Here is a 12908-nt window from a genome sequence, read left to right as displayed (position 1 = left end):
GCTGTCCCGTTCCGGAACATCCGCTGCCAGAGTTAAAAGTTTTTCAATGAGCGATTTTTTCATAGCTGGATCTTCTAGTTTGCGTATGTTAAATCGCATTACGAGTCTCTTCTCCTGCCGCTGAATCCGAGCAATACGTTATCGGATCTTGGAAGATAATGGTCAGACGCGATGTCAGCGCTGCTTTTATTCTGGACATCAGGAAGGCTTCGTCCCTTTTTTATGCTGATGCAAATGTGGTCGATTTGATTTTCAGTTTGTCCATCACGTGACTTTGTGCACTGGTCGATGGGAAAAGAGCGAACAACTTACCGTTTTCACTCATTTCTCCAAGCCCATATGACGTCCCATGACACGCTCATAGTCCGTGTTGTCAGAGTAGATCTTCGCATTGATGTCACCCATGTAAATCTTGATGTCACCTTTCGAAACTTCATCCACGACGGCATTCAGTTAACTTTAGAAATTGTCATTGTAGTGTAACTCGGCAACATCGTCGGCGCATAACATTGCTGGGGAGCGTTGTTCCCTCTAATATCGGAATATAACAATACCTGTTCCGATGGTTATTTGTGGTCTCCAAAGTTTGGCTAACGGACTTCACTCAGTCCCAGGATTCCGAGCTTCATGCGCCATGCCTCGCTGGCAAGTTGTGCCAGCTTACCTTGCTGAGCTAACGTTAAAATATTCCATGCATATCGTACTCAGCCGCTGGATGTCAGAACAGATGCTTTTGGAGCCGCACCTTTTTAGTGAAAAGACGCTCGATCAGTCGGGTCAAATTTGTTTAAAGTCCCACCCAACACCAGGACTAGGCTAGGATTACTTTTAAGAATTTCTTCGGAATAGATGTTTAAGAATTCTGCCAGTATTTTCTCACGAAATCCCTTTGGAAACTCTAGGAAGAAATTCTTGAAATTCCTTCGAAATTTCACTCAATTTCTCCAGTAATTGTTTCAAAAAATCTTTGAGGTATTCCTTCGGCCATTCTTCCGGACTTTACCAATTCTTGCAGAAAATTCTGTAGACCTTCGGAAATTCCATTTGAAATTTCTTCGAAATTTCCTTTGAACATTCTTTCTGGAATCTTTAGAAATTCTTTACGAAATTTATTTAGGAAATCCTGGAAGTTTTTTTAAGAGCTCCTAAAGAAATTTCTGGAAGATTTTCTAGAGAAATTTTAGAAGAAGAATTTCCAAATATATTTCAGGAGGAATTTCCAAAGAACAGCCTGAATAGATTCAGGACAAGAATTTCTAAACGAATTTCTGAAAGAATTTCCTGAAGAATTATTAAAAGAATCCTTGAAAGAATTTCCAAATAAATTCCCATTAGAATTTTCCTATATTTTTTTGGATTTCTACAGGATTTCCTTCAGGAACATCTGAAGAAAGTCAGTTTCGGACAGTAGTAAAACAAACAATTTTGTATCTATAATCCTATAATTAAGACTAGCCAAAAAAAAACAAAAATATCGGGATTGCTATCGATGCATCATCATACTTCTTCACGTGATTAAATGAAACAAAACCACCCTCAGATATAATACTTATGTATTTCTATTTTTAAAATACACTTCAAATCATGGTTAATGGTACAATTACATACGACTGAATGTTAAGTTACACAAGTAGAAAATATCATCGAATAAATATTCTTCCAAAGAATAGACATAATAATCGCGCTCATAAAACCAATCAATGGTACAAGCAGTGGAGATGTCGTGGGGCAACATCCCCCACTTGGGTCCTTACATGCTAAAGTAAAGTACGTGCGGCTTCCGCGACTGGGCGGGGGCAGCACCCAACCGTCCCGAAAGTCATCCTTAATGTCTACTATACAATTATTTAGTAACAACACTTTTGCCTATTTGGCGGCATGGCTCGAACCTACAATGTAATATTCATATTAGCATTTATATGGATCCGTTTATAAGAGTTTATGGCTACGATGCTGCTATCTGCTTGCACTGAGATCTCATTGGCTTTGTTACACTTGCTGCTATAATATGCGAACGCTCCAAGCTTCAGAAAACTGTATCCTTCCGGTGCGTGTCATAAATTTTACATCGTTTCTGTAATTTTATTTTCGAGAGAATTTCTTTTACTTTCGCTTCGGTTTGTGTCACAAGTGGCTGCCGGCGTCGCATCCCTAATTTATTAACGCAATACAATTTTTATTTCACTTTCTCCCGGACTCCCCGATCCAAGCTGAAAACGGTCATAGCACGTATTCTATATAGCAGGGAAATAAATCTCACACGAGTGACTGCATGTCTTAACTCCTAGCAACTAGACTGCCGTTTTGTTTTTTTTGGTTTGAACATGGAACAAAAATTTAACTGCCAATAAACGCCTTCCATGGGCAGCATGTATGTGTGATTGCATATGTGCGGTTGTGTGAGGAACGCGAAAGCTACATAAATCAGAGGACCTCCTCCTGCCTGGCTGATCTGCTGAGTCCCGGGTTCCATCGCATGGGGTGACTCAGGTTTGATCCTGTGCCAAATCAATTAGGAAGGATTTATATGCGTGCATTTTTTTTTCAACAACAATTCTACATTGTTGCTGCAGTCTGTCGCAAATCTGCTACATCCTACTTGTTATCTCGCTTTAGTCGGTTGTTTCTCCTCTCGATCAACTGCCGGTGCTGCTTGTTCTGGCCGCCGGATTTCAGCATGTTGATGCTACTGTTGCCGCGCGCATGGTTCTGCTGGTGTTGTTGGTGGTGCGGCTTCCTGATGACCGAGACATTCCGAATACGCTGCTGATGGGTGACACTGGGAGTTGCCAGATTGGAATCACCATCCCGACAGTATGGGTGGGTTTTAATCCTGGCAGATCGGTAGGGAATGCTTCGACCGTTTCCCAGGCTGGCCGTTACAAAGATCAGATAATAGTGGGCCGGTGCGAGGTTGGTGATGGACATCGATTTGGGCACAGGTTCGGTGTGGTTTCTGCAGGGAAACGAAAATGAACTGCATTTATTTTGTTTATTTTTGAAATCGAGTGTGAAACTTACATCTGGTCCGAGAAGATGCAATGCATTTGCTGCAGTTGAGGGTTGAAGTAGATGTCGCGACTTTCCAACTCACAATAGGATGGCATTTTTATGTTGCTGTAGTACTGATGTTTGGTATGTTGTTTGAATATGTAGGTGCAGTATCTAGATATGAAATGGAGAAGAAAAAACAATATTTCTAAAATGACCCAGATTATAATTTTATTTGTAATCATTACGATTATAAAAATCTATATAATCGAAACTTTCGATTATAGATTTTTTTAGAATCCAACGTGAAAACCCTAAAATAATTTTGCAACAGAATTGAATGGAAAAGTATAGAAAAATCGAAATAAAATATGAACACCTCCCAGTACCAGTTTTGGCCATGTTACTAATTTGGCCAGTTTCTCGAATAACTCCAAAAGTAAAACAATTTTCAAGGGTTTTATTAGCTCTAACAGAAGATATATCCCTTATTTTTCTTCGTTGGTGAAACTGATCGATATTTTTTGGAAAATATGTAAAATATGAAAAATTATTCGGCTGTTCGGCCACATTGAGAGTTGACGTACAGTCAATGTCAACTTCTCTCCCCGAAAAGCCAAGATAGCTGTGTGGTGTCGGCAGCCAGTTTTAATTTTTTTTTTACAAGGGAGAATGCATTTACACACTAACCCAGTACACGTGCATTGTAGTTGCCAAACTACCACACGGATCCAAGGATTTCCAAGTTGGCGAAATTCGCAAGCCAAATGGCGACTACACTTCTTCTGATGAAGAATCGTTAGAGCACTTATTTGATACGCACTTCCCTGGATGTGTCGATATAACATCTTCGGATGATCCTGATGTCTTTTCATGTAGCTATGGGTCTTGGGCTCAAGCACGTAGAATCATAACTACTGAATCGATTCAATGGGCACTTAACAGTTTTGCTCCCTACAAATCTCCAGGGGAGGATGGGATTTATCCCGTTCTACTTCAGAGAGGTTTTGAACATATCAAACATGTTTTGAAAAAGCTTTTAGTATGCAGTTTTGCTACTGGGTATACGCCGGTTGGCTCCACGCCGCCGAATTTCGTATTTTACGCCGATGTTTGGCCATCACAAAAATCACATTATGCAGTGCGTTTACATCTGCCGAACCAAGGCAACCTATCAAGCATTAATTAAATAGCTATTATACCTTTAGCAAATTTGTTTACTTCTATCCCTGTCACTTCAACTCGCTTTGGCGTGTTAAATGTTAGGTCATCCAAAAACTTCTTGGCTACAAATCTACAAATCAGTGAGCATGGCGATTAACTTCTAATCTCATATGTAGCTTCATGTGGAATAAACTCATTCTGGTCGCATTGGGTGGTTCATCATCTTTTTAAAGGTTGGAATGTTACAAATCTTAATTAGTCCAGTGCTTATACAATCAGTTTTTATGTATACAGCTCGGCAAATTCCACACAGCTGTTAGCCCAGCAAAATATAAACTGATATCCCGGCAAAAATAACGTTTGTTAGCTGGTTTTCGGCAAATAATTTGCTGATTTTCAGCAATTTTGACAGAAATCTCGGCAAAAAACACGTTTGCTGGGGCTCGGCTGATCGAATCTCGGTAAAAGTTCAACAAATTGCTGAGATCCCGGAAAAAAAATTAAATGTGTACAAACGCGGCTACAAATTAGCACCATAATGAATGTTGGATATGGATTCCCAGTCTGGTATGATTTTTTTGCTTCCCTAGGCATGGAGTATCATTGTGTTAGCCTCATGATATGCGAATGCAAAATTGATCTTTTGGCTTCTGGAGCTGGAGCACGACCAACAAATTGAACATTTCCTTCACTCTTCCTTGTAATTGCTAGAATTGTTTAAAAAAAATAGTTTCGATTTATTTCGATAAACAATTCCCAAAGAAATTTCTTGGTTTTCTTAAAATAATTTCCGGAAGTCCTGGAGGAAGTTCTGAAGGAATATCTGAGGAAAATTCGTAGTGCCTTGAGGAATTTCTGAATTTATCTCTGTTGTAATTTCTGGAGGATTTTCTGAAGGAATCTCTGTAGAAAATCATAAAAGAATTCTGCGAGGAATGTCCAAAGAAATTGTTTAAGAAATTTAAGTATGTCAGAAATTCCTTTAGGAGATCCCTTGGAAATTGCTCTAGAAATTCGTACGGAGATATCTTAAAATTCGTCCTACAGTTTTGGAAGGAAATGGTGTTGGAAATTCCGAAGGAATTACTAGATTAATTTCCGAGGGAATGGAATGTCTTATGAAATTTTGTAGAAATTTTTAAAAGTATGTATGTGTGTATGTGGTTATCCATCACCCTGGCTTGAGTCTTGCTCTGCATACGGCTCCACCCAATAGCACAATCGAATTTAATTACCATTCTGCTTTCAATGCACTTCTGTGCGAAGGGCAAGAAATGGAGGTGACGGACCCGTAGCCAGAGACACTTACGCGAAGCCCGCGGGATAGAGAGAATCTCCAACGTAATCCAACAGACTAATAAATAGATTCGCAATCCTTTTTGAGCTTTCTGAGGGATGGCTTCTTTGAAGATGGGCACGTCGAGTCCATTACAACTGTGGGGAAGTGTACCCATCTACATGAGTAGAAATTATTAAAAGTATTCCAAAAAATAATTTCTGAGGGAATTCTTTATGGAATGGTCAGTATGAATCTTACATGAATTTTTGATGGAATTTCCAGAAGAATTCCTTAAGAAATATCTAAGGGTCCTTAGAAGTTCCGAAGCAATTCCTAGGGAAATTTAAAAGAAAAACCTGGCTTCATTTGTGGAGTTTTTTTTAAATAACTTGTTGAAGAAATTCTTGATCGGATTGCTGTCGGAGTTTTTAAGGTATTTAAAAATGAGTTTCTTGATGACTTACCGAATTAACTCCTGAATATTTTTCCTAGGGAATCACTTAAGATATTTATGAACAAAAAATCTGTAGAAATTTTCTAAGGAACTCGTGCAGGAAATTCCCAAAGAATTCTTGAGAATATCCGAATATCTGTAATCTCGATATTTTGGGAGTTTTTCTTGGCAAGTATTCTTGATTCTAGACTGAGCCAAAACTGAGTTTGTTTTACTACTGTCCGGACTTTCGAAGAAATTTCTGGAGAACTATAGGAATTTCTTAGTACATACCAATAGCTATTTGTTCGGTAAATCTATTAAACATTTCTTCGTAAATTACTTTCAGAATTCTTTCGGATATTCCTTCAGAAATTCATTTATTTTATTTTTTTATTCTTTATTTTAGAGTTGATGTGATACTTTCGTGATACTTATATGACTGAAAGAGCCGATAATAGTCAAACAAAATTTATTATAGAGGTTTTCAGCCCTGGTTCACCTCTTTGAAATTCATTTAAAAATACAGTTAGAAAATCTTTTCAGGTTCTCGTTCGATTATTCTTTCAAGAATTGAATCGGAAATTCCTCCAGGAGTTAATTTTTTTCAGAAACTCCTCCAGGTGGTCCTTAGGAAACTCCTTTAATAAACTATACAAAATTCATACAAGAATAATTCCGGAAAGAATCCTCATTTGGAGGAGTTTATAAAGGAACTTTCGAAGAAATTTCCAAAGGTCTTTGAGCGTTAAACTTATTTTCAATTAAAAAAAAAACACTTAAACATAGGTTCAAAAAAAATAAAGGAACTTACAAACCAAATTTTAGAATATTTCCCAAAAGAATGTCTGAAGATATTCTCGAAAGAATTCTTAAAGGAATTTTAAAAGAAATTTTCGAAGTTCTACAGGAATTTCTGGAAGAGTTGCTAAAGGAATTTCCGGAAGAATGTTCGAAGGAATTCCTATAGGAAATTCAGAAAGCATTTCTGGAGAAAGTTCTAAATAAATTCCTCAGGGAAATTTCGAAAGAATACCAAAAATATCTTCTTAGAGTTTCCGAAGAAATTCTTTAAGATATTACTGGAAGAATTTCTATTAGAAACTCCTAAAAGAAATTCTTGAAGGAATTAAAAAAAACTAAATCAAATTCCGAAGGCTTTCTCCTAAAGGGATTTCCGGATGTATTCCTCAAACAGTGTCCGTAGGTATTCCGATGGAAATTCATGAAGGATTTTCCATGGGTATTTTCTAAAGAATTCTTAACCCTCGAGGCCTCGTGCCGTTGTAAAAAGTACAACACTACCTAAAAAAGCTCGCTTGTCGTACTCAACGGAGGCGAAACTACATGAGTGATTCAGGACTAAGCGGAAGGTTAAAGGAATTTCCGAAGATATTCTTAAAAAAGATTTCGAATGAATTTCCGAAGAAATTCCCAAAAGACTCCGTAAAGGAATTTCCGAAGCAATCCCTAAAGTAATTTCCAAGGAAATTCCTTAAGCGGCTTTTGAATAAATTTTGGAAAGAATTTCCGAAGCAATACCCAAATAAATTTTCAAGGGAATTCTTGGGGAAAGTTCTGAAGGAATTCATAGTTACTTACTTACTTATGGATCCTGTACACCTCCGGTGGTGCAAAGGGCCGACTTGAAAGATCTCCATCCTGAGCGATGCCCGGCTATCGCTTTAACCTGTTGCCAGGTTAGATTTCGGTCGACTTCTTTTATTTCTTTATTGAGGCTTCGCCGCCATGAGCCTCTGGGTCTGCCTCTGCTGCGATGTCCCGCTGGGTTCCAGTCTAATGCTTGCTTACAGATTTCGTGTCCGCCCCTACGTAGAGTGTGGCCGACCCAGCCCCACTTCCGATCCCGAATTTCTGTTGCTATTGGCCTCTGGTGACAACGACGATGGAGCTCGTTGTTTGAGATCCAGTTGTGAGGCCACCAGGCCCGAATTATATACCGCAGGCATCTGTTAATGAACACCTGCAGCCGTTGAGTGTTCTCCACTGATACACACCATGTTTCGCTAGCGTATAACAGCACAGATTTCACGTTAGAGTTAAAAATTCGTATTTTGGTGCGTTCACTTATCTGCCTGTTTTTCCAGATATTTCTTAAACTCGCAAAGGTAGCCCTTGCTTTCTTGATCCGTGCGCCTATGTCGATCTTGGTACCGCCGTCTGACGCCATTTGGCTACCAAGATATTGGAAGCTTTCAACATTCTCCACTGGTTGCCCGGCTACTGTGAAACTGGAAGGAGTCACCGTGTTTACATCCAACGATTTGGTTTTGTTGACGTTGATGACTAAACCTGCCGAGGAGGAGCGATCGGCAAGGTCGTTGAGCTTACTCTGCATATCAATGAATACCAAGTAAAGGGACTCTTGGAATTCGTTGACCTGCTCCAAAATGATGCGGAGCGTGACAATATGGTCCACACAGGATCTTCCGGCACGGAATCCGGCTTGCTGCCGCCGGAGAGTCGCATCGATCTTCTCCTGAATCCGGGCTAGGATAATTTTGCACAGAACTTTGAGAACGGTACACAGCAACATAATGCCTCGCCAGTTATCGCATACAGTCAGGTCACCCTTTTTGGGCACCTTCACTAAGATACCTTGCATCCAGTCGACCGGGAAAGTTGCGGTGTCCCAGATATTACAAAATAAACGATGCAGTAGTTGAGCGGATGTCATGGGGTCAGCTTTGAGCATCTCGGCTGATATGCGGTCGACCCCTGGGGCTTTATTCGATTTCATGCTTTGGATGGCTATTTGAATCTCTAGCAGTGATGGAGCTTTGGTATTGACACCGTTTATACGTCGGATCCTAGGCAGATCATGCTGAGGTGGTGATGGCCTGGTTGGCACTTGAAAAAGTTGTTCGAAGTGCTCGAACCAGGGTTTCAGCTGGTCTGTTGGGTCGGTCAATAACTGATCATTCGCGTCTTTCACAGGCATCGTTGCATGGTGATTAAGCGTCGTGAAATATCATAGAGGAGGCGAATGTCCCCGGTTGCGGCGGCTCTCTCTCCTTCGTCGCCCAGAGAGTCTGCCCACGCTCGCTTGTCCCGTCGACATGAGCGTTTTACTTCCTTCTCAAGAGCCGTGTATCGTTGACGGGCTAAGACTTTGGCTCCTCTGGTTTTCGATCGCTCTATCGCGGCTTTGGCTTCTCTTCGCTCCTCTATCTTCCTCCAGGTCTCATCGGTGATCCATTGTTTTCTCTGGGTGCGTAGTTCACCCAGATTGTTCTCGCTGGTGGCGATGAAGGCATTCTTGATGGCGGTCCATTGGTCTTCCACGCTGCCACCTTCCGGAATATCTGCAGCACGCGTCTCCAGTTCTTCAACGAAGGACCGTTTCACCGTGGCATCTTCCAGTCGGCGTGTGTTGAATCGTCGTCCAACTCTTTCCTCCTGCCGACGAATCCGCGCAATGCGCAGGCGTATTTCGCCGATGAGGAGGTGATGATCAGCACAGATAAAAATATGTTGTGATTTTAAATGTATTTTCATGCACATATTTGAAGCATGCAAATAAACGTAACATTCACTCGATCTTACTGTTCTTTTAAATCGAAATAAATTTAAACCGTGCTCGGTTGTAAAATTCAATCAAATTTAATTGAACATCGAGTGTTTTTATTCGTTTGTTGGGACTTGGTGCAATCTTACACGTCGTTGAATTTTCAAAACTATTTGCTGTGAGATGCGATATCGGCACTTCGTTTATTCCGTACATCAAGAAGGCTCCGTTTCCATTTTCGGCTGATGCAGATGTGGTCGATTTGATTTTCTGTAAAGCCGTCACGGGAGACCCACGTGACCTTGTGAACCGGTCGATGAGGGAAAAGCGATCGCCCGATCACCATGTCGTTATTACCACAAAATTCTGCGAACTGCTCTCCGTTTTCGCTCATTTCTCCGAGACCATGGCGTCCCATAATGCGCTCATGGTTCAAGTTGTCGGATCCGATCTTCGCATTGAAGTCGCCCGAACAGATCTTGATATCACCCTTCGGACGGCATTGAGTTGACTGTAGAAGGAATTCATAGGGTAATTCTAAATTAGTTCATCGAATTCCTTTTTCGAATTTTCTGAGGAATATCTTGAGGAATTTCTGGATTTATATCTGAAGTACTTTCCACTGAATTTATGTGCTGTTATGCGGCAATATCCTAGTGGAGGATGTAATGTAAACTTTTGCTGCGGAGATACAAGCTATAGCTATAAGCATGTTCACCCTATCAGTCTATCTGTAACTAGACCTAAACCTAAAATACAATAAAAGCATGATAGGCCTTGCTGCGTGATTTTTTTTCTCAGCTTAAAATCATTCACGCCGATTCACGCCGCCGCCGCCGCCGAACATTGCTCACGGCGTGACGCCGCCGACGCCGCCGCCGCCGGTGTAAAAATGGCCTAACGCCGCCGCCGTTCACAAATACTTCGGCGCACATGTCTAAAACCCAAATATATCAAATGGATTTACACAACAGTTGTACGACCAATTTTGGCTTATGGATGTCTTGTGTGGTGGCAAAAGGGGGAAGTGAGGACAATTCAGTCTGAACTATCACATGGCAAATATTCAACGCGTTGAATCATCTGTTTGTGATAGTTGTGAATCCGATTATGGAACTTCTTATCATCTAATATGTAACTGCCCAGTCTATGCACAATTGCGCTTCCAAATATTTGGTTAACACTTACTTAGTGAAATTTACTTCAGAATCCTGAACCTTTAGAGTATTTTGTTGTTCATAAATTTTCAAGGGTTTTATTAGCTCTAACAGAAGATATATCCCTTATTTTTCTTCGTTGGTGAAACTGATCGATATTTTTTGGAAAATATGTATTTTTCAGGGTTGGCCAAATTAGGAACTAAGGTGGCAAAAACCGGTACACTTCCCCTTGGGTAAATCCGGGTGAGATGCCACACATGTTTCAGATTCAATATTTCTTCAAAACAATCCGTTAAACTAAAACATTACATTAACAACATTATGTGAAGTGTAACATTATGTGAAGTGAAGTGTAAAATATTCACGTTACAAACAGAACGTAATCTGTTTTTTGAAAAAACAATTTCTTTAACCACCGCCGACGGCTATCACAGATATTACTTGGGCCGCTACCGGCGAAGATATCGTCCCAAGTCAATTCCGAAAGCTGCTTTACCGCGTGCGTTTGCTTTTGCTGGACATCATCGTGCGGTCGTCATCAGCATCGGCAACAGTCAACAGAATTTGTTCAAAAATCTTAGTACAGCATGTTTGTCGGCAACGAGTGAAAAATGAAAGAGAAAATTGCACTAGCACAATCCTGCTGTCACGGACGGCAGCCCATTGATTTTCCGCTTATTTGCTACAGATGCCATCTTTGTTAATAATTTTCTGCAGCAACCACCCGTCGTCGGCCGCAAGATTTTTTTATGTACAGGTTATCCGACTTGTCAATATCCCCAACTCAGCCATTTTGGATTTTTGTATGGAATTTATGCTTGTTTGTTTACGTTTTGCACTGAAAATGTAAGTTTCCCCCCCGCGCTGGTTATTCCCATCTATTGACGAAGTCGGATAACCTGTACATAAAAAAAAATCTTGGTCGGCCGCTCACTATTGGTACACACTTAAAATAGATTTCGCTGTTCGGTAATTTTTTTGACGAAAAACTTCGGTAAACATTAAAAATTACATTAAGGTTGTTTGGTTTGACTTATTTTACCGGATATTGGTAAAATATTACCGAACAAACTGTAAATCCAGATTTATTTGACTGAATTCGGTAACCGAAGTTACAGTTTGTTTGGTAAACTCAGGTTATTGCAGTCAGGGTTGTACATTTTCGGCAGCACTGGATGAAGGTGATGTTTTTTTATATCATGTTTTTATTTTCTTCCTGCTTTGAAATCAACCTCACATTCCCGGAGAGGCAGAAAAGTAAACAACAGAACTCACATCACCCACTGCGCCGCGAAGATGAAATTTACCACAGCAAAATGTACACATTCACCCAGCAAATTGAAAAAAATCACCACGCGTTTAAATGGGCCACTCACAGTCATACGGTAAGGGACGAACTGAGCAGCCTGTCAGAGCGACTTGTGAGTGGCTGAATGCGAAATTGAACCATCGGTGTTGGAAATGATTTTTCGGCTGCACCCAGTCGCACTCACCACGGCGGCGATGAAGGCGACTGCAGATTAGACTGAGATCCATGTTTTTCACTGCATTGACTGTGAAATATTGCTACCCTGATTGCAGTATATGGTAAAATAAGTACCGAACAAACAGTAGAATTATTTTTTTATTGCTGAACTACGGTAAACGAGGTTTAACTGTCAAATTGTTAAAGCCATTATTGATACGAATCCGAAAGTGTTTGCAGCTGGTGGGTGATTTATTTTTTGTAAGGAACGATCAACAATTGTCCCCTTTATGGAAAACCACGCTCGGCCGCCGATATTTTTGTTGACGATCAACTCGGTTTGTATTTCAACTCAATATTTTCTTTTCAGGATCGTCATTCAGTGAATTTTTTGTCTAAAAAATCATGCGTTCGGGATTCTTCAAAGCGGAGATCAAATGCCCCCAAAACACACGCGATGCGACTGTACTTAGGTCGCAAAGTTCTATTAACGTTTTCATAATATGTAATGGCGACAGAATTGCAGTTGCCCAGCAACGGAGACATCGCGTGTGGTTATAGAATCCTTTAGTGTGAAACAAGAATTGAAATGCGTTTTTTTACCCGTTGTGCCGTGTATGGGAAATGTGGAAGACAAATTGAATAAAATCATATTTTTAAAACCGCAACTGTATTTTGTTTCATTAAACTATAATTGAAAACATTGAACATTTATACTTTTATTCCCAAGTAACAATTTCAATGCTTCTTGGATTCATTTAATTCTTATAGCGGATTTATAATAGCAATCACCATAGCTAGTTGCTCAGTTTTATTGTCGATCTTATTGCTATCAATAAACCTCTCATAAATATGCTGAAAAAGCTTCAAACGTCAACCGCCTATTG

The 12908-nt window shown here is 40.2% G+C and overlaps 1 protein-coding gene across 1 annotated transcript in view; it reads right to left on the bottom strand.

The window, feature by feature from the left end:
- Window positions 1-1541: 1541 nt before the first annotated feature.
- LOC134226348 (uncharacterized) overlaps window positions 1542-12908 on the bottom strand; it is a 103480-nt gene continuing 92113 nt past the window's right edge. Inside the window, exons 5-6 of the mRNA XM_062707068.1 lie at window positions 3022-3165; window positions 1542-2956 (exon numbers count right to left, since the gene is read on the bottom strand). Of these exons, the coding sequence (XP_062563052.1) occupies window positions 2596-2956; window positions 3022-3165 (505 nt within the window). The 3' untranslated portion in view covers window positions 1542-2595. The remainder of the gene's footprint in view (window positions 2957-3021; window positions 3166-12908) is intronic.

The sequence above is a fragment of the Armigeres subalbatus genome, chromosome 3 (assembly GCF_024139115.2).
Source record: "Armigeres subalbatus isolate Guangzhou_Male chromosome 3, GZ_Asu_2, whole genome shotgun sequence".
In the NCBI taxonomy this organism is placed as follows: Eukaryota; Metazoa; Arthropoda; class Insecta; order Diptera; family Culicidae; genus Armigeres; species Armigeres subalbatus.
This window is presented reverse-complemented; position numbering and strand designations above follow the sequence as displayed.